Genomic DNA, 23,760 nt, shown 5'->3' with positions numbered 1-23,760 from the left:
TGATGTAGTTGGGTGCAGTCCCGTTCACTGCTCGGAAGGTCAGTACCAGGGTCTTGAATCTGATACGGGCGTTGATGGGTAGCCAGTGGAGAGAGATGAGGAGCAGGGTAACATGGGAGCGTCTGGGTAGATTGTAGACGCTGCGTTCTGAATCCTCTGAAGAGGGCGGGTTGCACATGCTGGGAGACCGGCGAGCCGCGAGTTGCAGTAGTCCAATTGGAGAGGACAAGTGCTTGGACTAGCAGCTGGGTGGAGTGCTCAGACAGGTATCTCCTGATCTTCCGGATGTTGTAGAGGGTGAATCTACACGACCGCAGCAATGTGGGCCGTGAAGGAGAGCTCGTCATCCATGGTAACTCCAAGGTTCCTGGCAGAGGATGAAGGGGTCACCGTCGTGGATCCCAGGGTGATTGACAGGAGACTTTTCACGGGAGTATCGATCGATAATGATACCAATGTTGGTATCGATACTATCGATACTTTAGATCGATCCGCCCACCCCTACTGCCAACTGCGAAAGAGCCTTCAGTGCCCAAAAGAGAATACAATCAGATGTCCGCAGCAGTCTCAGTCACATCCTCACGCCTTTCAGACCTGATCCTTATTTCAACAAAAGGCCCAGAGCTTCAGCAGTAGGCCTATAAACCATTGTCAGCACTTGAGAGGTGGCTGAAGTCAAGTAGCAAGAGAAAGCTAAAAAATGGTAGATTAAATCCATATGCAACATAAAGAATAATTCATACAGATAATGTACTTGCACTGTTCATGCACTTCATGTAAAAAGTCTGGCGAGTAAAATAAAATGTACTAGCCAATGGTGACTCAAGCTTCTATTGTGTCCATAGAGGGTTGTTAAGCGAGTAGAATGGATGGGAAAGTAGGTTTGAAGCTCCGTTTCCGAGTTCGGACGAGGATTCCAGCACGTCGGCCTCTTTTTCTCCTCCTCCATCTTGCAGATGAACAAAGCGGTCGAACAAAAAGCCCGCTGCAGTCCGAGCTCGAACTCCGGAAAATAATCCTTGCCAAGTGACGAATATCCCGTTTGCTGGGCGTACTGAATGAGCAACTGCATAATTGACAAAACAACTAACAAACACTAATGTAGAGTTGAAACAAAGTGTTGTCAGTTATAATGTTGTTGCTAAGGCCGGTGTGGCAGGTTGATGACGAGGAGAGAGGGTGGATAAGTGTGGAGAAAGAAAATAAACGGGGATGGTTATGAGCTCCAAGAGTTACCAGTTCTGAGTTTTTGTCCAATACCACGAGATATTTAGGCCTTACACCTCGGATGCTACACTAACAAGACAAACAAAATGCTAGGTAATAGTGGAGTTCTCGTCAGTGCGGCCATACTGCAAGCGCACAGGTGTAGATTTACTTGTGTAATAAATACTGTGTTTTAATTTAACCAATGAAATAACCATTTTCTGGTTTTCTTTTTGGTGCAGCATTTAATCGAGGGAGGCATTTATTTCACAATGTTCATTTTTGGTGCACCGTTTATTGGGGGGCAGTGTATATTTGAGGGTGGCGTTTAATCGAAGAAATACGGTACCTCTCAAATTTTTTGTTGTAGCCTACTGTTGCTACGGTATGAGCCAATGATATCAAAGACAGAAGGTTGACGAATCCCTTAGCTTTTACACAGCGGAGAAAGTAAGCGAGTTAGTGTGTTTAGCACTGGTGAAATAAACTTTGAATAGTACTATTGGCATGCAACCGACTGAGGCACGGCTCATTAACTCGCTAGCATGAGCTAGTTTCACGTTAGCCTACATTACACTAGAACCATAGAAACATATTTTCCTGGGGAAGAGCGTGTGTGACATCCTGTAGCCAATAAATTAAAATGTTCTGAATGATTGAAGGAATATACAACAAATGTTGTAATAAAATAATCACAGACTAACACGGAAATTGACAGATTAACGAAGGCAAGTTCATTTTCCAACCTTGCCTTAGCTACATACAAGAAGTGCCATCCAGCAATCACTATGTGTCAGGGACAACATCCCTGTCTTAAGACTCGGGGGTATGACCCCCCTGTCCGCACTTTAAGTAGGGAAAACGGGCTCAGCGCTTCTAGTGTGAAGGAAAAGTCTTCAAAGCTGCTCCTATCTGGCTAAAGTCTATGTTCACAATTCTTTTATCGTGTTACTAGAGTTACTTATGAGTTGTACAACAAACACGTACTGTACATACATTAGAATCACATTTCCTACCTCGAGCTTTTTCTGATTGACAGGCGACGGAATACGGTCACCATTCACGTAAATTGTAGATGCCTGGAATGCCACAAAAACAGAAACTTGATTTGTCAGTTAACTGATATTTTTCTTTGGTGCACTCAGGGGGGTTGGCCTACAGGCCTACAGAGCCTGGATCCTAAATGTTTTGCTTACCTCTGAGAGCAGGCCATTGAGCTGCTGGGAGAGCTGGCGCAGACTCTCTGTGGATGAAAGGGGTCTGGAGAACACACAAAAGATATATAAATAACCCAACACTGCAGTAAAACATATTGTATTGCTTCTGAGGGTAACTGATAGCGCAGATTACAACTGGGAAATGATGAGGGAGCGAATCAATGCACTGCGTGCCACTCTCCAATTTTAATTTTTTGGCTTGGCCTGGGTTTGAATCCAGATCACAACTTTTCCTGCATTTCCTCTCTCCCTATAGTTCTTGTCATCAGTCTATCCAATTAAAGCAGAGATGCACTAAGCATATATTGTATTTAAATATCCAGAAATATGGTGTGGTGTAAAACATTGACAATATCCCCCAGCTCTAGGGCAGATGATTGTGTTGCTGAAGAGGTCACCCACCTATTTTCCTCTACCAAGCTCTCATTGTCATTGGTGCCAGAGTTACAATGCTGCCGAGGGGAGAGAAGGAGACAGTAGAACAGAGAAAAAGACTAATGAGCTAATATGATAGAGTGAAGGGGCATTTAAATATGACATTAAAGCCCATCTTATCTATTTAACTGGTTCTATATATTTCAGTGGTCCAAGCATTGTATGGCCTCAATGCTTGGACCACTGAAATATATAGAACCAGTTAAATATATAGGGAAGACAATGGTGTGTGTGTGTGTGTGCGATCATACATGGCAACTGAACTCCGGAAACAACAGTGGCAAAAAACAAGGCAACATGAGATAGAAGACAGAGAGAGCAGAAGACATGTATTGACGCACCTGTAAGTCAGTGTCACAGCTGACACACTCCGAGTTAGGAACAGGTTTGGTACTAGTGCTAGTAGGGCCAGTGAAAGGGAAGCCAGTGTCCAACTCTGTACTTGACTCCTCTAGCAGATGGGTAACCGGGGACCCTCTGTTCTCCCTATTAACACAAGTCTGAGGCAACACACACAGAATGTGATGAAATTAACAGTATAATTGAGGTTAACCTAGAAAATAAGATGAGGGTAGCGGAACTACCTTGCCAACTCATATTTAGACCAAAGATTGTGTTAACTGACTCCGCAAATACAATAAAAACTTCACTATTTAGAGGCAGCTGTTATAGTCATGGGGGGTGGGAGGTGTACAAGACACTCATATAGGTGTGATGGCCAGGTGACCTAATAACACACACACACACTTTGACGTGAAAAGATTACTGAATTAGAGCAGTGTGTATATGGTCAAAATATGACTCAAGCTAATACAACTAGTGTTACAATCCTTTTTAACCAATCCTGTCAAATTCGCCTAAAACAACTTAACAAAGCATACCCAAGGTAAATTGAAAGCTTTTCTTTAACAATTTGGAGTACATGTACGGTTGTGGTCTCTTTTGAAAGGTGACAAGTTCTTTCACATCAGAATCCCTGTAAGTGCTACCGGTTTTGAGTAATAGAATCGAAATGAAATCAAAGTTTTTATTGCCGCCTGAATTTGTTTTGCATACAGATGCCTATTAGTGGGAGGTAATAGCTGGAAGCGTTTATTAGTGATCATTTTTGGTGCGGCGTTTATTCCAGAGCGGCGTTTATTCGAGCGCAGCGTTTATTCGAGGCCGGCGTTTAATTAGTAAGATAGATTTATTGAATTCTAGCTGCAGTGCAGCCATAGACAAATAATGGAAAAGTAGGTCAAACATAAAGCCTAGTGTAAAATTGAAGCCACGTGTGTGACTACATTGTGTAGAAATCTGAAGCAGCATGCCAAAACGTTCTTACACTTTAGCTTTCAGACAGAAAGCACTCACCAGCAGTAACAGATCTGTAGCACGCGAACTCGGGGTTGATGAAAGGCGAATTTGCGAGTGGTGAAGTCAGCTACCTCGCTATATTGTAAATGTAATTGTCGCAATTACATTATAATAATGTATTTTAAAAAATTCAACCTATGTCATTATTTAGAATTATATAATTGCATTCAGCATTATTAAGTGACTATTTAGTAAGAGTACGTGCCTTTATTTTGAAAGCCTTTTGGGACGCTCGTGAGTGAGAGGGTTGACAAGCTAACAGAGCAAGTAAAGCATGGACATTTAATGCTCCAATAAAAGTTTAAAGTTGTTATAGCGGATGTTTGCGATCTAAGGAAACCTCTATTCCATTGTGTAGGCCTACAGCCAACGAGGTATGTTGTTTTATGTCCGCATTTTACTTTGGTGAACGTTATTTACATGCTGCGCATGTCATGCAAGTTCATATTAAGCTAATGTGGTCTTTATTTTCTCATTATACTGTGGGTTTATAGCCTGGCTGCGAGCCCAACTTAGCCCCGCCCACACCAAAAAATGGTCGGGAAGTTGGGTCTGGGGTACATTTGGGGTATCTGGGGTACACTGGGTCGCTAGTTTTGGGGGAAAAAATGTCCGAACAGGAGCTGTTTGGACCAATCAAATTGTCAGGGCGGGCTTTATACGATGATGGAAAGATGATCAACAGTAATTTTATCAACCACGTCACCAAAGAGCGCTTGGGTTTAATTTGTTTGCAAAAAACAACACACTACTTTGCTCTGATTGGCTGTAGGTATATCCAATTGATTTAAGAGGCATTTTTTTATGAGTTCGGTTGAAACACGCCCCATATACTCACAGCCTAACGGAGAGGTAAGTACGTAAGTAATACTTTATTTATTTAGCACTTTTCATACAAGAATTGCAGCTCAAAGTGCTTTACATAAAATCAACAAAAACAATAATACACGTGTTGATCTAAAACATATAACAAACCAAACTAGCCGCAATCTATCTGCGGTCTCTTGAATCTGTCTTAGATCCGAGCTGCCACTTGCAGTTTCTAATACACATACATGACAAGGGGGTAGACAGGAAGGGAAGACAAGGTTACATTTCAGCATAACATGAAGAGAGAGAGGAGAAAAAAAAGGCAACCCCCAGACTATGCTCCTAGAGGAGTACAGTGTGGGAACAGGCAAAAAACACCTCAGCACATAAGCACATACATTGTACAACATTACAGAACCACATAACTTGCAACGGGGAGGGGGGGAGGGGTATGGACAAGCAGCATCTGAACCTGCAGCCATAATAGGCACTGGTCACAGACCCGCCAGCCACACTGGGGAACAAGCAGGTGAAGGCTTTGGATGGGGGAAGGGGTGTGATAGCATATCTGTAATAGATGAACATTAGTGTATGAGTGTGCCTGGGTTGGTGCCTTCGCCTAGGCCACAATAAGTTAGACTTTCAGTTCGCAGATAGTATTGCCAAGGAGACATCCTTGGTCATGACCCAAGACAGAGACGCAATCCACAGGTGTCTGTGGGAGGGGGAAGTGAAGAGACTACAGAGTCTCACTCCAGGGGAGTTGTTGTTCCAGCAACGGCTTTGGCTAAAGGCCGAAATATGCTTCTGCGTCTCCGTTTACAGATGGGCGGGCGCACGGATACGCACGGATACGGACGGATAGACTGCGTTTATGGTTCTCCGTAGGCTGTGGGTGCTGAAAACAATTCACCGCCAGAAGAGTAGGTGGCGCAACGGTTTTTTGTTTAGACGTCGTTGAGTGTTTATTTACCTAGGTTACCGAAAAGTCCGAGCAAATTTACTAATTAGCCGTTCCATCAATAAAATACGCACATTTTCAGCAACTACACTGCCCATTTCTCATCACATTTTAATTCAAATTCAGATTTACATGTACCGTTTAGCTGAAATCTGAATTGTAAAAACTTTACAAGCAATGGCGGTCAAAGGATTCTGTTCGTCCTGCTATCACGGCAACCTTGCCCCTACCCCTGACGCAAGCGGTACTTAATACTGACCAATTACAGCCAAGGGGGTCTCCGTAGCTTTCCGTAGCTCTCCGTAGCTACAACGAAGAGTTACAAAATTAAGGAGGTGCACGTCAAGCTCTACGAGGCTCTACGAGGGCTGACGGAGAGCTTGTAGAGGGTGTTCCACAGAGACGAGGGCGTTCCCATGTGTCCGTTTTTCGAAAAACGCAGAAGCATATATCCGGCCTGAACTGGTTACGGGGCTGAAAAGCAGATAAGATTGGGGTAGTTGGTCGAGTAGGCGCATTCAATTCCACGTCTACTCATCATTATGGCCTCCAAGTCAGTTCACTTCCCTTTGCAGAGCCGCTAGCTTCTCTATGATGTTATCCAAATTGCATTCAACGAGTGCTAAAGTTGCAGTCTGAGTGCCACCAACTCTTCCCACCGCATCAATCATGTTGGGCAGCCTTACGGGGTTTTTGACAGCTGCAGCCGTTTCTTAAATTTTCCGATATACCAGGCCAGAGCCCAGTCCAATCAGCAGAAAGCCTGTAATCATGGTTCCGAATAGAAAGATGTCTTCAACGTCCTCCACGGAGAGCGCCGCTAGGCACACGACACGCCATCCCACGCGTCCATCGAGTTCACAGCTGGGAACGTCCTGTCAGGACAATTAGATTCCCCCGAACCCGAGCTTCTCTTCGAGAAGATGTGTCAATTGCGTTGAGAGACCAGCTAATCAATTCCATGCTTCTTGCTTTGGAGAGTGATGCGGATAGAGTCTCTCGAGTATATACAAGACATTACACTACGATAGAAGCCAAGCAGGGAAGGTCAGGGGAGGGAGAGAAAAAATGCGACCGCCTTCGTATCAGACTCATATTCTAAATAGAATTATGAGTATGACAACGTCAGGCTAGTGGGTTTAGTTCACGGTGGATTTGGAGAAGCTTCAAATAAACCTGTAGCAAGAAAGCCACTTGTCCCTGCTAGTGCTTCGAGGGAATTATAGTAAACTTGTGATTTACTTTTGTGTAATAAATACAGTGTTTTAATGTAACCAATTAAATAACCGTTTACTGATTATTTTGGTGCAGCGTTTACTCGAGGGCGGGGTTTATTTGAGGGCAGCGTTGCATAAAATCATTACATAAAATTTCTAACATTGTGTTTTGCACCATTGCTTTAGCAAAGCATCTCTCACTCCCAGTCAATCACCCCCCTCTGTCCCCTCATGGTACATGTGAACACGAGCACACTGAAACTTTCCTGGCTGCCGGCTTTCAAGACACCAAGTCATTTTGCGGACACATGATATGACTGCTAAAGAAGTTAGTTCAGTCTCCCCGCTTACATGTAACTTGCTAATGTTAGCTAAACATAAATGTTAATGTTGTTAGTGTTGTCACAAAAACCACCTCCACATCGTCCATTATTGGATATTTTACACCTCCTCGGGCATTATCCCGCTTATACCATGGTCACTTGGCAACCTATACAGATACGACGATCTGGATAAGAGCGTCTGCTAAATAAATGACTAATGCACGTTCTAGTAAAAAAGCGATATCAGCAAGCCCTCAGCATTAGTACCGCAGCTAAAAGTTTAGTAAAGTTAGGCTATTTTTCCGGTATACCTAGACTACGAACATGTCTTAATACTTATTTAGCACTAGCGTTGCTGCTACTGTATCCCTGCATGTGTTTACGCTGTTGCTCAGCAAGTAGCCTATCGTGTCATGGTGTAGGAGGACTGATCGACAAGCGCATCATACATTTAAGACATTTAGCTAAGACTTGCATGTACAGTAGTTAGTATGGAGCCCTGCTCTGCAAAAATGGTCTGCATTTTTGTTTTGCTTTTCCCTCCATTGTACCGAACTCGTACCGAACCGTGATGTCTAAACCGCGGTATGAACCGAACCGTGACTTAAGTGTACCGTTCCACCCCAAGTGTGTGTGTATCTGTATGTGTGCGTGTGTACAGTACATGGGAAAATGTGTCAAAACTTTTGACTGGTACTGTAGTTTATAAGCAAATGGATGTGAGATGATCGCATCAAAGTTGACATATTCTCCAAACCGTAATTGTAATTTGACAGTATGTTTAACAACAAGACTAGCCAGCTATCCAGCCATTAGGGCTGTCCCCACTTGGTCGACTAGTCAATTTTCTGGTCGATATGCTCTTGGTCGACTAAGATTGTTTTAGTCGAGCTGCCATATGGCAGTGTGAGATCGGATTCCCGCTTGTGTCATCATTGCTGAATTAACGAAATGTTCAACAGAAATTGTAAATTATATTATTTAAGACAAATAAACCAACTAGAAAAAATTATAATTTAAAAGACAAGGTGTTACTGTTTTCCCTTTCGTTGATCTGCGCTTTGTTTTGGTTTGGTATTTTGCACACGGCACGAGCACAATTGGCTGCAGAACTACAAACTCTGCCATAGCCTACTTTGTCAGTGTTATTAGTCAAAATGGGAAAGACATCTGTGGTATGGCGGCATTTCATTAAAGTACATTTACATTGACAAAGTACCAGGTGACTCGAAAAACGTTGAATGCAAACTCTGCCAACAACGGTTAGCAGAGTTGAGCTATGGTTTATCTTGCGTCTCTAAGAAAGAGTGTAGGGCTAGGCAGTATGGTCTAAAATGTTTATCACGGTATAATTTGTAAGCACTGACGGTACCGATATTTATCACGATATATTCGTTATTCTTAAAATGTCATGACAATGCAATCCGCACTGCAGCGGCTAATCTACCGCACTCGGACGGATTTAGATTGGGTAACTCCGGTGTGTCACTGTCACGAGTTGAATTTTCCAAATTTTGCAGCGGAAGATCGACTTCTCAGTAGCCTACGTTTATGGGATCGCAAAAAAAGTAAATATTTGTAGAGTTAGCTCTAGCTATAAACAATTATTACATGGCTGAATACTCGATTCTGTTGGCCTAGAATAAACATAGATTTCACAATTCTAACCAACCTGGCATTGGATTTGTTAAACGCATTCTGGTAGATTCATTTTCGCACACATGCATGGCTTTCAGGTGGTGAAAGAGATTGCTAGTGTTTCCCCCTTTGGCTAGCACAATTTGACAACACAATTTACAGAGAAGGCTAATGTTTGGTCGATGTCGGATAACTTGAAACCAAATCAATCATCAACGACAGAGGCTACATTTTTTTTACCAATTCTTTGTTGTCCGGCAAATCAACCCCACTGGCGTTATTTTCAGGTATCATTAACGCTTTCTTACATTTGCTAACAAGAGCAGTTTTTACATATGAATGTTTGCTTCCACTGTAATTGCGCTAGCTTGTTTGTTGACTTTCATTGGCTGGCATAATGCGTGCAGCGCATGCAAATTTGAACTTGCCCACTAGGCAGTATCACTTGACTTATATGTTATACAAAACAGAAACACTTTACTAATACATTTATTAATATATCCTGATATCCATGATATGGCAAAATCCAACGCAATACCGGTATTCGCGTTCATACCAGTATACCGCCCACCCCTAAAAGAGTGAAATATGTTCCAACATATTCCAAAGGAAACAGGAACATGTTTCCTGCCACTAAATAAACAGTTGTTGTTAAATTGTGATATTTTATCATCTCTTCATTGGTATACTTAATATACATTGTTGTTGAGAATAGTTAAATAGATAATGCTACACGATAAATAGAAGGCAAATAGACCCCTTAATCTGAATGGGGTTTTCACCACCATGAAAGTTTGCACAGACAAGGAATTTACTTTGGCAGGAAGGTGCATACATTCAACATATAAGCAGTCATGACTCACATTGTCCAGAGAGTGTCTGTCTCCCAAGGGCTCATTGCCTCCTCCCTTCATCTTTCTCCTCTTCTTTGCCCCTACTCCTCCATTGGTTGGGGAACTCTTCAGCTGAAACTCCTTAAGCTGGCAAAAAAAGCAAAAAGAGGAGGGACAATAGTGTCTCTGAATGTTTAACTAACTGTGGTATTACTCTGATAAATACACACACATTCGCTGTTTGAAATGTGGAATGACAAGAGAAAGCGCCTCTGTGTAGATAGCAGTCTTGGTCCAACAAATAGCTACAGGGAATGCCATCTCATCTCAACCATGTAGTGATCACCACAACTACACATACAAAGCCTGGGCTAATGCTCACTGTATGTCCAGTATTTGTTCGTTTTTTCACTTTCTCTTAAACAGCATGTAATGGTGGAAGATGGGTAACTAGATTCCTGTCACAACTGAAACTGGGACCGTAACGGGTGAGTGGGGCGTTTACATGTCAAAACTGCACACTCAGGACTCGACCATGTTGGTCGCAATTTGCAAGCACATCGAAATTACATATTTGTATGCTCCCGAAATTGCTTAATTCTGTGCGATCTCAAAATATATTTGGAGGCATTTGTGCGAGTGCGAATAATCGTTATGGTGGACCCGTTTTAATTTATTTACAAAAACTCGCCAATTAGCCTACTGCATGGTATGTGCCTGCTGTGAGCTGATAGAATTGTGGACCGGTCACTATTCCACGTTACATAACCAATTAAACTTCTTTACGTTCGTAACTTTAATTCAGATTGGTTCAAATTAGCCTTCAATCACTGTCACTGGCCCCCGTTGCCACGTGACAGGGAGCTAACTAGCGCGATATCTAGTTAGATAGCTTGATAACTAGCTAGCTCAGTGCCTCTTTATTAGACATTCTCTGGCCTCAGCCTTACTGTAGAGATGGATGGAGGAGTAACGGAGAGCCAGGAGACCAAATTTCAAACCCTAGCGGCAGAATGTGTAAAGCCCCAGAGCTGGTGTTGTTTTTAAATTAAATACATCTATAACACATTTTGTTGTGATGCTCCTTAATATTTGGTTGATGCTCCTGAATTTTTTTGGTGCTCCCAACTTTAAACCCTTAAATCCTGACCATCTTCATTAGCTACAGTACTAGGTCGAATTCGAACACCGCTGGCGCACTGAAAATGTTGGTTCCAGATTGTGAAAGCCAAACTAGCTAGTTTAAGGCCGGGCTCACTTTTGGTTTTGCTAGGCTGCCAAGCCTACGAAGTTACACCTTGCTCTGACTACTGACAGTGCGGTAGCTTGCGTCCACTCCGCTGACTGTACCTAGCTAGTTGACAGGCTAGCCTAGTTATAATCACATCAAGTAGCTAGCTACTGTGGCTCTAGCTACATAACTAAAGCTAGCGTTAATCATCTATCATGATGAAACAACTGAGGCTATTTAAACGAAAAAATGTAGCAATAGTCAACATAATCTTACAAGTTCCTATCTAGCTAGTTACCTGTCCTATATATGCTATTTATTCGTCAGAAGGCAAACTAATGCTAAACGAGGCCCATGCAAAACCCCCGTTTTGCGTGCGCAGTGTGCTTGCAGATCGGCTGTCGGAGTAGGCTAGTAAAATGAGAGTTGAGAATGGCGGGTCCGGCTGCTTACAAGTTAAGAGGGTGGTGGAGTGACAATTGAACCTATTTTGAAAACAAGAAATTACACAAAACAAACATGGCCAATTCCAGAAAGAATACCATATTTCACCTTTTTCTTGGCAGCTGCAAGTTTGATTTGTCTGCTTTGGTCGGCCATCCTTCGCGTCCAGCAGGCGAACCGCACCACGTCATCACTTTAGGATCTGTGCGTGGTGTTATAAACATCTCGCCGCTAAAAGGCGCTAAAACTCCCTAGTGACAAACTTTCAATTGTCATGCTGTAGTTGTTTAGACACAGGTCACTGTAATCATTCAGACCACAAACTAAGCTAAAATGCTGCACTCTATTAGAGACCTTCGATGATGCCGAGGCCTACCAGTCAGTCATTTGATTATTTTTAAATAAATGAGTCAAATAGACCAAGACCCTTGGTAACTTCTGCATAAAGCCTTCAGCAAAACAGACCTAGGATGAATTCGGGTAATCTGGGACATTTGATAATGTGGGACACCTAAACTCCACAGTTTTTTTCCCCTGCTATGACCATGTCTAGTCCACAGAATTTTTACTCTAGGTTTAGCATGGATGTTATGTCACTGAAATCACAAAACTTGGTGTGGTATCTCAAAAAGGGGAAGGGCAATTGTCAATCAGGAAGCTTCTATGAGAAAATGCATGCCAAAAAAAAACGTATTACACAAATTCACCCCATGTAAAAACCTTATCTGGACGCACAACAGCAGCTCACACTCTTAACAAATATAATACAAGCACACATAATGTAATGCGCGCTAATCATTAAGTGGATGCATTATACAATCTAACTGCTCTTTAAAAATTCTAATGAAGCTAACCAAACCATTTTGAGAGATTTATTTGTTAATTCAGAGATGCTTAAATTTGTAACTGCACTTTTTGCTGATAATCCACAGTTCTGAGATGTAATAAAATAAAAAAATAAAAAATAAAGGGAGAGTCGCTCTTTTGTCTTGGAATGTCAAACCTCACATTTTGATTTAATTCAGATTTATTTAAACTCATATCCGGTACCAATTTGAATGAGATATTCCAAACAATTTATACAAAATTATTGAGGGGGTCAATGCATGCATTTCATCAGTACAGTTTTAAATCTTTGATTTGAATGTGTAAAGTTTACTGAACTACAAAATGACTGGCATACTGTATGGAATCTACATACTATAAGCTTAACTGCTCAAGGAAATATTTTGCCAAATTGAGAATCAATTGTGTTGATGAATTTGTAGGGTGAACTCTAATTAAATTAGTAACACTTCTTTAATTAGCCTACAACAGCTTTCACTGCTTCTCCTTTTCTGTGAATAAATTGATGCTTGGGTCTGAGCTCTAAACAGGCGTTTGGCAAGTTGTTGTCAATTGTCAGTCACCTAGTTTGTGGGGTAGGAAAATTCTTTTAAAGCCCAATTCTTGGTGTCTATCTCCTGGCGCAGTCTAGAGTACTCCTCTGCCAAAACTTCAAATTCTTTGCCGAAGAATTCAAAGGAAGACAACATTGAGTCTACAGCATGTTTCTCTCCCTGGGAGGCCTTCAGCTTTGCTTCCAGCTTCTCTCTGGAGTAGAGACACAACAATCTTAATGAGAGACACTGTTTTGAGAAGCAGTGAAAATGGAAAACGTGGGTATTCCGTTCCTCCTGTGTACACAGATCGCACAACTCACGTGATTTTTCTGTGGGCTGATATTGTGTCTTCGGTGTATGTGTCCAACTGAATCTCCATCATCTCTGCTCTGAATAATACAGTTAAGTTAATGGACCACTGACTCAGCCGAAAGACACTGCTGTAATCATTGAAAGTGAGAATTAGGGATCATACCGGATCTTCTGGATGACAATCTCACATTTGGCTTCAAAGTATTCAATCTTATTCTTATCTATTTCCTTCTGTGCTTTCAACCTGTGGTCCAGGATCAGAGATTGCAGAATCTGGATGCACCCAAACAGCTCCTTTTAAGAAATACAATTGTGAGTGATGTAAGGACAACAATTGTGTCAAGAAAAAAAGTGATGGATTCTACTTATCTATCCCAATTCAAAGGACAGTGACCAAACCATATGGAGACACCCACTGGTGTCAACTGTGGTAGACATTTTGGTCATATGCATAGATGTATGTGTATGAAATCTATAAGCTTCTATGTTCATTGGTAAGAAACAGAAAGGGAAGATAATTAAGTTGAGTTCAAAGGAATGTGAGGTGCTGATGGCTCTGTGGGCAGTTTGCCCTGGGGGATAGGTGAAGCATCTTATACGGCTTTCTGTCCTCTAGTCAGAGTAAAGGTGCCAGTATGGTACTCAGACTCCGCTACGGATGTGCGGGCCGCCGGATAGGACGGATTAATTAGCATTTCTGTTGCCTTTATGGTTCTCCGAAGGCTAGGGGGTGCTGAAAACAATTCACCGCCAGAACAGTAGGTGGAGAAGCGTTTTTTTGTCGAAAACACGTTGCTTTGTTGCGTCTTTGTAAGTTAGAAATCGTCGTTGTTTATCTCCCACCTCTCATCACACGTGACCCTCCTACCAGCTGTCACTAGTCAGACGATGAGTGCTGCAGGTGCAGTCACATCAGTGTTTCCCACACATAGACTAATTTGTGGCGGTGCGCCACAGAATCAACACCGGCCGCCGCACATTGCGTTTCGTAAAAAATTTTTTTATCGCTATTTAGGTTAAAACACGCAGCGTATTCGTTCAGCTGCATTTCCTTTCCCCTGCTCTCCCTCAGTCTCTCTGTCACTCATGCGTCTTTCCTACATATGCACACAGTCACAACGTCAGCACACGTAGCAACAATGCATACATATGCCGTTCTAGTAAGACCGACAGCTATATCAGCGAGCCTTCAGCATTAGTGCCGTAGCTAAAAGTCGAGGAAAGTTGAGGCTACTTTTCGCTAGGTACCTTACTCACATTTACATTTAGTCATTTAGCAGACGCTCTTATCCAGAGCGACTTACCCCCTCACAATTAGCTGCAATAACTGCACATAATATTATATTAAAGACTGTCTCTAATGCAATATAACCACCTGAAAGAGCAAACTTATCTCTATCATGGTAGGTATTATTTGTGGGGAAAATAGTAGCACTCTATAACAAAATGATATGCTTATCTTATATACACTATAGAAACTATAAAAAACGATTCTTTTCTTCTTATTTTCTTTGGTATTTTTGTGATTAGCAATGATGATTGCTGGGTAATATGTATGTTGTAAACGACATCTCTCACCATACATTTCGATTGTGTTACGGCAAAGTGACGACATCCCGCCTCTAGAAAGCAGTGTATGCACATCAGTGTTAAACACAAATTTTAACTGGGTGAAGGCGAGCATGGTTTGAATGACAGCACTCCAATGCAGCCGGTTCTGCGAACGTACCCCATGTGCATTTTCAGCCAAGGTCCTCGGGCATTCAACCCAAGTTGGTATCGCTCTCGAACTTGGTTAGAGTACTCAGCCAAGCTAGCATGTTTCTGCTTCCCTTGTCGACAATTTGGAGCCAGAAATTATGAAGACATCACCTTCATTAGACAAGGTTTTACCAATTGGAAAACGGCAATGTTTGTTTTACATAAAGCTCCAAAAGCTATTCTGCTTTCAAATGAAGGGCAAAAAAAGTTTTGCTCTTGCATTCAGGGGCGTGTCCAGACATTTTTGATAGGGGTGGCACAAGGGGTGGCCCGCCTCTGACTGGGCATATAGCCAATCATATTTTAGGATATTGGGGTGGCCAATCAGATTTCAGGGGTGGCCCGTGCCACCCTAGGCCACTCCCTGAACACGCCACTGCTTGCATTTTGTCACCAAACACTGAGAAAAATTTGCAAATTTATCCTCCAAGAAAAACAGCAGATTGTCCAAGAATTAAAAGGTGGACTTCAATTGCAGCATAATAGGCCCTATGTTCACAAAAGCTACAGCAAAAACACCATGTTTTTACATCGTATTTACAACTAGCCCTTTGACGGCAACCATAATGCTGATGTGGCCCTTGGTGAAAATGAGTTTGACATCCCTGCGATATAGACAAGGCTCTGGTTTTGTGAATTCATTTCTCCACCACCAAGTGTATAATACAATGTGAAAAATGATCAACAAAAAGACTGATATAATTGGAAACAAAAAGATCCATACAAACTGTATGTACAGTCAAAACTACAATGTAGCCTACAACTCTAGGTCACTAAACTGTGGCAGTCAGTGCACAGACAACAAACTCACGTTTCTGAATTCGCTAGAGTAGAGCATAAACTAGCTCACAATAAACTTTCTCTCCAAGAAGTTCTCATCACAGACGTCTTTCAAAAAGACGACCTTAGAGAAAACGCCTTTCTGTCGAAGTCGGAAATGATGTCGTTTGGAAATGATGTCGTAGCAGACCAATCACGGCCAAGGGGTATCCGTCGCTGTACAGCACGGCATGACGGATCGACAGGAATTTCAACGGAGCACGGGAGAGCTCTCCGACGGCCCCGGAGACGACGTTTCAGGGCGTTCCATCTATGCGTAGGCCCTTCCCATGTGTCCGTAATCGTGAAGTACGGAGTACCATATAACGGCCTTAAGGGCCTATTGAGGCAGTTGCTCTGAAATTTGGCTAGAGAAGGACTGTGTACTGTTTGTGTTCATTAAAAGGACTGTTTGAAGATGACCACACAAAGGACAGTTGACCATTTGGCTGGCCAACCCGTGTGGCTTTATTTTCTACTGCTCTGGAGAGAGCTGTGACATCGAAGAACCGTGGGACACTTGGTATGAGTCAAACTGTCACTGAGTAGTGCTGGCCAATCACAGAGATTGCTGTATTTATTATATATTGCTGATTGATTGAACATCTAGAGCAGGGGTGTCGAACTCCGGTCCTCGCGGGCCGCTGTCCTGCATGTTTTAGATGTTTCCCTGATCCAGCTCACCTGATTCGAATGAATGGTCGTTATAACAACCCATTTAATTGAATCAGGTGTGTTGGAACAGGGAACATCTAAAACATGCAGGACAGCGGCCCTCGAGGACCGGAGTTCGACACCCCTGATCTAGAGATCCTTTGTTTAAGTTCATATAAGGCAGTGCATGTGTGATAGTTCTCTACCACTCTCTTAAACGACCTGTAGGTTACATCTGCATGTCTTTCGCTTTGACGGGTCCGGAGTACTCTATTCATTCTTAAGTTTGTGCAAACTAAATAAATTATATTGAAACCGCCATTTTGACTATGTTCAAATCTACACAGTACCGCTAAGAATTTTCTATGACACAACTCACAGAGATATAGCAGCACGTCTCCTGTTGCAGTAGGGCTGCGCTCTCATAGCTCTTCTCTTTCAAACACACTACTCTCTTTATCTTGCCATCCAGCTGCCCAGAAAGACGTAACAGCTTCATGTTCTTTACTCCTTCTCTCTCATCTTCTGGACAAAGAGAGGATAAACTTGAATCACTATTTAAGCACACGTGGGTCAAATACAGTCATGCAAAAAAGTGCCTCAAAAGTAATGTAAGATCAATCTATCCATACCCCCAGGGTGATAGTAGGACAGAAGGCTGAAACACTTCTTAAGGAGATGCTTCTCCAGTTCTCTGGGCAGTCTTTGCCTTGTTTTCAACAAATCCTAAAGAAAAAAATGGACAAAACTGTACCATACTGCATGAAACAAAAACATTACAGAAACTGTGTGTATGCTTAGATAAAGAGACACAAAAATAAAGACAGCAGACCTTCTGTGTAGATGCAAGGTCTAAAATCTGCTGGGCGTCCAGTCCTAGCAGTGGGGGTGAGTCCTGCTTAAAATAATCACTAAGGTCCAGCTGCATGACACACTGACCAACCAGCAAATTATGCTCCATTGTCTTATAGAACTGTAAAGGAAAAAATTGCATTTTCTAGCAGGAAATACTTTGAGTTAACATGGATAAGGCTTTATTTAAGATATATGTCGACTTGTCCTAAGGGTGTAATGGATATTATTTGGGCAAATAAAAAAACAAGTTTTGACTATGTGTCCTCTGATTACTTAAGACAGGCTTTCCATAACGTGTTATAGAGTTGTTTATTGAACTGGAAAGTACCAAATGAAAGACTGACTATACCATGTCATCCTCAGTTGGGACATTGTAGAGGTGCTTTCTGACACAGTGCTCAAGGACCATTTCTCGCAGTAGCCTGTGCAGGCTCTCTGAGCACAGCCACCTCAGCCTCTGTGTCTGCAGGTCTCTCTCAGCCTAAATAAAAATGACGCAGAGCAAAATCCAAGCACCCCCCACACACACAGGAGTTAATAGCAACACCAGCAGTGACATGACATCTAAAAATGGCATCTAGCTAACTGTGCATACCATTTCCAACTCTTTCTCCAGTTTGAGAGTCAGACCATGGCATTCCACTTGCTGTGACAGCATTGCCAGGAGCTTGCTGAATCGTGGATTCTGGGTCAAGTCTTCCTGTATCATCTGGCACATCGGAAAGGAGGCAAGGACTAGGGAATGATAGGAAAATACCAAACTTAAATAAAAAAGAACTAAAGACTGCTGAACCACAATATGTAGACATTTTTGATATAACATGTAGGCTATGCCTCAATTTGGAAGCTGTGACGAATGTGATGCGTTGTCTACAACAAAGCCATTATACCTACAGTAGCTGGTGACAAATGCTTTCTAAGTAACTCCAATTATGTGGTATAATTACCTTGCTGATGCAAGTTGTCCAATTTACAAAGTGATGGACCTACACTCCCACAATCAGCATTTGCAGACATAACCGAGTAGGCTACTATAACTGGTTAGCTAACGTTAGCTTTGGTCCGCTTTGATCGCACACTTCGCAATGTTCCTGTAAGTATGCAAGCACGACACTAAAACTGGAATAATTAGCGGTCAGATTAATTTAGTTTTTTAATGGATTAACTAACTTTCTCAAGTCGCCTAGCTGCAACAAAAAGGCAGCACCTATCTACTTCCTCGGGTTGGGACGTGTGGCACTAACTGACGCGTCGATGCTTGTGTCGCAAACACAGCACGGTTAGCTCAAACAGTAGGTGCGTTCGACATGGACTGCGGCTGCATGAAACGACCGGCGAGAGTGGCCGCTTGCAGCCGGGGAGGAGTTGAAAACGGCTCTGTGAAGTCAGACATTTCAGCTTCTCATTGTTTGCTGCGTTGACGTCGGTCACGGCCGATTAAGCGCTGTTTGCTTACTTTACTTTATTTATAATTAAACGTAGTCTTTCCGTTAGTGAAGAGGCGGAGAAAACCTTTTCTTCCATAAATGTTTTATTCAATTCAACTGTTTGGTCCGGATTTGAGCATTGGCGAAACTGAAGGTGTCCGAATATTACAAAACACGCGTCAAAGTTGTCGTGTGTTAGTCTGGCCAATCATGAAATACCTGTGTCGTGACTTGAACCCGTGCAGTTGCTCTTGAGAAAATGCGCTCGGCTACACAGCCGGCAGTTCTCGAATCGATCTCACGGTACTTTGATGGCAACGTCATAGTGACGTATCCTCGGCGCCGCATCAAGTCGGACAAAAAGTCTAACCAGAATTCACTGTTTCAAGCATAGAGTTAATATAACTAGGCTGTGTCTACTACCACGCACTTGTGCACTTCGAGCACTGACTTTCAGTGCTTAGGACGCTTCACTCACAAAACCAGAATAATTCAGTGCACTGAAAGTACCAGGATGGCGCACTGCACTTCCGTCACTTCCACCCAGTGTTTAACGTAGCAGTGTTCCATTTGAGACAGCACTTATCAGCGACAGAGTGCACTGAATATGTAAGTGCACTGTTTTGCAGGGCACTGTATTGCAGTGTACTTCATAAAGTGCTCGGTAGTAGACACAGCCCTAGAGTAAGCTACCAGAGAATGTCTAATAAAGAGAGAACTCCCACTCTCGGGAAACTTCCGGGTTCTGAACTGGTTGCAGTTCCACTCAAGTTCCATATGAGGGCGCTAACGGTCGAGTGCAGAATGAATGGAGGTCTATGGAGCTATACCCCTCAAAATCCACTTTTCTCAGGATATAATTTTTTGTCTAGTAATTTGAATTCTGAAATCGAAAGGGGAGGCAAAAAAACACACCACTGGGTGTTAGATTTTTTTTAAAGTCGCCTTTCTGTTCTAAAAAGCTTTTGAAAATGGCATTGACGTCATACACATCGTATGACCAGAGCTACTGCTTGACAGCAAGCTCTGGTTACTTCCACTTTACTCTCGAGGCATCGACATCACAGCTGACAGGTTAGGCTCTCCCTGTCAATACAAATGCTAGAAAGAGTTTTGGCTTGCTAATGTTGTTGCTAATGTTGCTAATGCTCTGACATTCTGGTTCTGCTTCGGATGCCATCAAGCGGAATCTCTGGTCGTAGTCAGTCCTTCACTAACCAATCAACATTCGTTAGCAGAATGCTAGTGTGTTATGGGCAACAACGACTTACCCCGTAAGAAATCGAAAGGACTTAAGTACACGTTCATTCAACTTCTGACATGTAATCCATGTTGAACATGCAAAAACTATAATCAAATCTAAGATTTATCAACGACTATCAGGAGAAAGAGACAAATTTAGCCGTTTAGCTCCATAGACTCCCATTCATTTTGCACTCGACCGCGATCACTTCCCGGTGGAAGGATTTGATAATCTACAGCTGCCTGCCTTTATTGTAGCACGTTTTACAGATGGTTGCACATACATGATGGTTGTTTGTAGAGTTAATTTCAGTTATTTTAAAGCAGATTTAACCATTTTGTAATGAACGCTATTATGCTCATGGCATGACAAACGTAATTATAGCCTAAAATAAGTAAGGGATAATGCCCGACGAGGTGTCCAATATCATCTGATAATGGACGATGTGGAGGCGTGAACCGTCCGACGCGCAGCGGAGTCCATTATCAGATGATATTGGACACCTCGAAGGACATTATCCCGCTTATACCATGGTCACTTGCCAACGATTTTTTTTACCAGCATTAATTTATGTTTTAAGGCGTTTTGCAATAGAAATCTAACGTTTTTCAACGTTAGCCAACTCTGATATTTATAGTCCGCTCAGCTCATAGAACCATAGCTTTCCTTTGGCTTAGCTATTAGCCCAAAAGCTAACGTTATGCTAGCAAGATTTAAAGGCAATAACATTGTGTACGGTTGACAAACAGTAAATATAATTTTACAGTATGTTTGACAATAAGATTTGCTAGCTAACCAGCCATGTCACTGTCCCAAAATCAATATCAAGATTTTCACGAACAATATCGCCAAATACTAGGCTACAGTATGGCCGCAGCCTGTGGAGCGAGTTGAATAGCAAATGGGTGTGAGATGATCGCATCAAAGTTGGCATTTTCTCCAAACAGTGATTATAATTTGACAGTATGTTTAACAAGACTAGCCAGCTATCGAGCCATGTCATTGTCCCAAGATAAAATCACGATTTTTAAGAAAAAAATAACCGGCCATGTGTAGAGTTGCTGCTACTGTTGTGTTGGCCGCACTGTAAGTAGATTGACTAGCGAGGTGAATAACGAATGGGATGTGAGATGAGCGGTTACGTGACACTGACACACTACATTCAGAAAATATTTTTTTTTCAAATAGGTTAAAATAAATATTGAAGTCACTCATTGTTGTAAATACAAGTTAGCTTGGTAAAGTCTTTCAAAATTGTAAATGGGGGCTTTGACTCCGTCACTGTTGTTATGGTTTCTTATTTCAGATACTTTGAACAGGCTCCTGTGTAGCCAGCGGAATAATTTAGAACGGTGAAAAGACAGTTTTACTGCAATGACGCAGTAGGTGTCCCTTATCACCCTATAATGTACACCCCTGCAGCCAATCAGAATTAAGTATTCACCTAGACCATGGTATAATTTGTTATAATATCGTGGCATGTTACGGCGTCATTATATATTGTTGACATGTTATTCTCAGGCAAAGACAAAGATGAATAAATCATGTTTGATAACGTCAACATTGTTATGGTCGTTATATTGTTAGAACTCTAAGTCAGTTAACAGGCCAACGATGGCATTAACAATAAGCTAGTAATAGTAAACAACACTCATCATCAATATAATAGTAACAAAGGTATAGGCTTAATTTGCTTTGCAAAGCTAGAACAACGACGGAGCCAGATATTCAGGTTCACAGTTTATTTATCCAACACAATACATCAGCAGTTAAACTATAAACACGAAGCAAAAAGAACAACGTATAGGCCCTGCACGTAAAATACTACAGTACTAATAGTATTGATTTTCGTAAAGTTCACATGTAGGCTATCTGCTTCTTGATCGGACTTGTACCATATTCTGACAGTTTTCTGCAATCCCTTAGCTCCAGCTCACAAGCTCGCGACTGGTTGTCGCAAAGTATGAGGTATACAGCTAGTTGCAAGCATGCACGAGTTTCGGAGCTAGGAACAAGCTTCTGCGCAAGACCGGACGAGTCGGTCTGGAAAGATGGCGCAGTCCGTTAGGAGCTCTCGCTTGCCTCACTGCGCCACTGAGCACTGTTCATAGAAATGAATGGGGACGCCATCTTGGAAGACAGAAGTAGCTGTCTCTAGTTATATTAACTCTATGGGCGCAGTGAGGCAAGCGACAGCGCGGGACCGGACGCGGCCATCTTTCCACTTCCGTGTCTTCCGGCCTAGCTTTAAACAGTGGTTCTTTTTTTCCCTAGCTCCGAGAGCTCATGTAAATCGGCTATCGGCCAATGTGAACTTTTGTGCTCGTGCCCTGTTAGTATCCGCGAGCACATTTGCAGGCAACTTTCATTGACTAAGCAAATAAATGGGTTGCTAGTTTACCCATTTCAGATTGGTTTCAAACTTAGCAAAAATCTGCAAAAATTATTCTATGAAAAAGCTAGTAGTATGAGCCAGGTTCGAGAATCAAACAAAAATTATTGGGGGAGATAGTTTTGTAAATGTTGAATGGAGTTAATAGAATAAAAACGACCGGAAGAGTCGGAAACCTAACCGTACATCCAATACCACCTACATCCACCGGGGCCGTTGCTTCAAGCCGAGGAGCGAGGGGTGGGGGCTTGGTTTCAAGTCAGCCGCCTGCAGCCGGCTGCAGCGCCGAATGAAGTTGGGTCATGTCGAATGCACCTAATAAAACATATACGGCTAAATTCAGTTCGATTATGGTTCGTTGACATCGTGGGAAAGTGTTTTAGCATATCATACAATTCTTGTGCTTTTCTTCCGTTTCCCAATTGTAAGGACTTGGTATAATTTAAATTAATTTAAGAAAAACTGAAAATTGGGGGATGATTTCAAGAGTCAATTTTTATGGAGAAAAAACTGTGCCATACACAGTAACATTGCAACATAATTCCTTTATAATCCATTATTAATCCTGTATTATAAAATATGTATTTTGTTTTTACAATGTTATTATGCCATTTGGCAGATGTTCTGTACCTTTCATGTACTAAAAAGTATCAATGTTGCAATGTATGGTTTGAACATTTTCAAAAATTTTCAAAAATAAAAAAAGTGTTTTGGAGCTTGTATCAAATTACGTTAACCACGTGATTAATGACGTTCAATGCTTCAAACCAGACCCTCACCAGAGCCTGTCCTCACCCCTCGCCACTCCCTCTTCAGGCCATGAAGACCATAGACATGATAAAGAGAAGACGCCGCTGCATCATTTGCTGCTGGGCGGAGGAATAAAGTCAATAGGGTCCAATAGGGGTTATGCGCAACATTCTTCCGGGTTCTACAAAACAGATGTAACTACTTCCGGCCGGCCGCTTTTGAGGTAAACACAGCGTAGTAAAGGCCACCTACTATAGCCGGTGTTTAAAGGAGCTACCCTTAATTACAATTTCCCATGTACACAGGATTGCCAAACGGACTTCCAGAGCCCCGAGTACCCTGGGGAGTAGCCTTTTTTTTTTCTCGCAGACGATTAAAACAGTCAAACGAAGACTGTACCTGTAGAAGTCCAAGTGGACTCAAAGAATGCAGTGTTTGGCAATCAACTGCAACAACTACCAGTGTGACAGTATTTATTTACAGGTCAATTT

General features: G+C 42.2%; 2 protein-coding genes across 10 annotated transcripts in view; both read right to left on the bottom strand.

The window, feature by feature from the left end:
- Positions 1-11,905, bottom strand: part of golga2 (golgin A2) — a 96,019-nt gene extending 84,114 nt beyond the window's left edge. For 2 of the 4 annotated variants that reach the window (XM_047044678.1, XM_047044679.1), the window contains exons 1-6: positions 11,783-11,905; positions 10,030-10,146; positions 3,200-3,358; positions 2,826-2,875; positions 2,403-2,466; positions 2,223-2,285 (exon numbers count right to left, since the gene is read on the bottom strand). In XM_047044678.1, the coding sequence (XP_046900634.1) occupies positions 2,223-2,285; positions 2,403-2,466; positions 2,826-2,875; positions 3,200-3,358; positions 10,030-10,146; positions 11,783-11,830 (501 nt within the window). In that variant the 5' untranslated portion in view covers positions 11,831-11,905. The remainder of the gene's footprint in view (positions 1-2,222; positions 2,286-2,402; positions 2,467-2,825; positions 2,876-3,199; positions 3,359-10,029; positions 10,147-11,782) is intronic. The other 2 variants (XM_047044677.1, XM_047044676.1) reach the window with 2 other exon arrangements.
- Positions 11,906-12,532: 627 nt separating this feature from the next.
- haus4 (HAUS augmin-like complex, subunit 4) lies at positions 12,533-19,259 on the bottom strand. Of its 6 annotated transcripts, none has more exons than XM_047044684.1 (9): positions 19,104-19,259; positions 18,053-18,192; positions 17,807-17,938; positions 17,435-17,575; positions 17,235-17,328; positions 16,982-17,127; positions 13,532-13,662; positions 13,377-13,445; positions 12,533-13,267 (listed from the first exon to the last, which is right to left on the bottom strand). In XM_047044684.1, the coding sequence occupies exons 2-9, from the start codon at positions 18,173-18,175 to the stop codon at positions 13,084-13,086; spliced, it is 1,020 nt and encodes a 339-aa protein (XP_046900640.1). In that variant the 5' UTR covers positions 18,176-18,192; positions 19,104-19,259; the 3' UTR covers positions 12,533-13,083. The 6 variants fall into 6 exon arrangements, with proteins under 6 accessions (XP_046900640.1, XP_046900641.1, XP_046900637.1 ...); XM_047044685.1 differs by having other exon boundaries at positions 16,982-17,124; XM_047044681.1 differs by lacking the exon at positions 19,104-19,259 and adding an exon at positions 18,405-19,064.
- Between the last annotated feature and the right edge of the window lie 4,501 nt (positions 19,260-23,760).

This window comes from Hypomesus transpacificus, chromosome 22, assembly GCF_021917145.1.
Source record: "Hypomesus transpacificus isolate Combined female chromosome 22, fHypTra1, whole genome shotgun sequence".
NCBI classification, from domain to species: domain Eukaryota; kingdom Metazoa; phylum Chordata; class Actinopteri; order Osmeriformes; family Osmeridae; genus Hypomesus; species Hypomesus transpacificus.
The sequence above is the reverse complement of the archived record's forward strand: the minus strand, read 5'-3'. Positions and strand labels throughout refer to the sequence as shown.

Excerpts from the sequence above, each read along its gene's own strand:
- haus4 (XM_047044681.1), bottom strand. The coding sequence starts at position 18,474 with ATGTCTGCAAATGCTGATTGTGGGAGTGTAGGTCCATCACTTTGTAAA. Across the intron at positions 17,939-18,052 it reads TGGAGAAAGAGTTGGAAATG|GCTGAGAGAGACCTGCAGAC; the intron begins GTATGCACAGTT and ends ATTTTTATTTAG. Across the intron at positions 13,268-13,376 it reads TCAGCCCACAGAAAAATCAC|AGAGAAGCTGGAAGCAAAGC; the intron begins GTGAGTTGTGCG and ends TCTCTACTCCAG.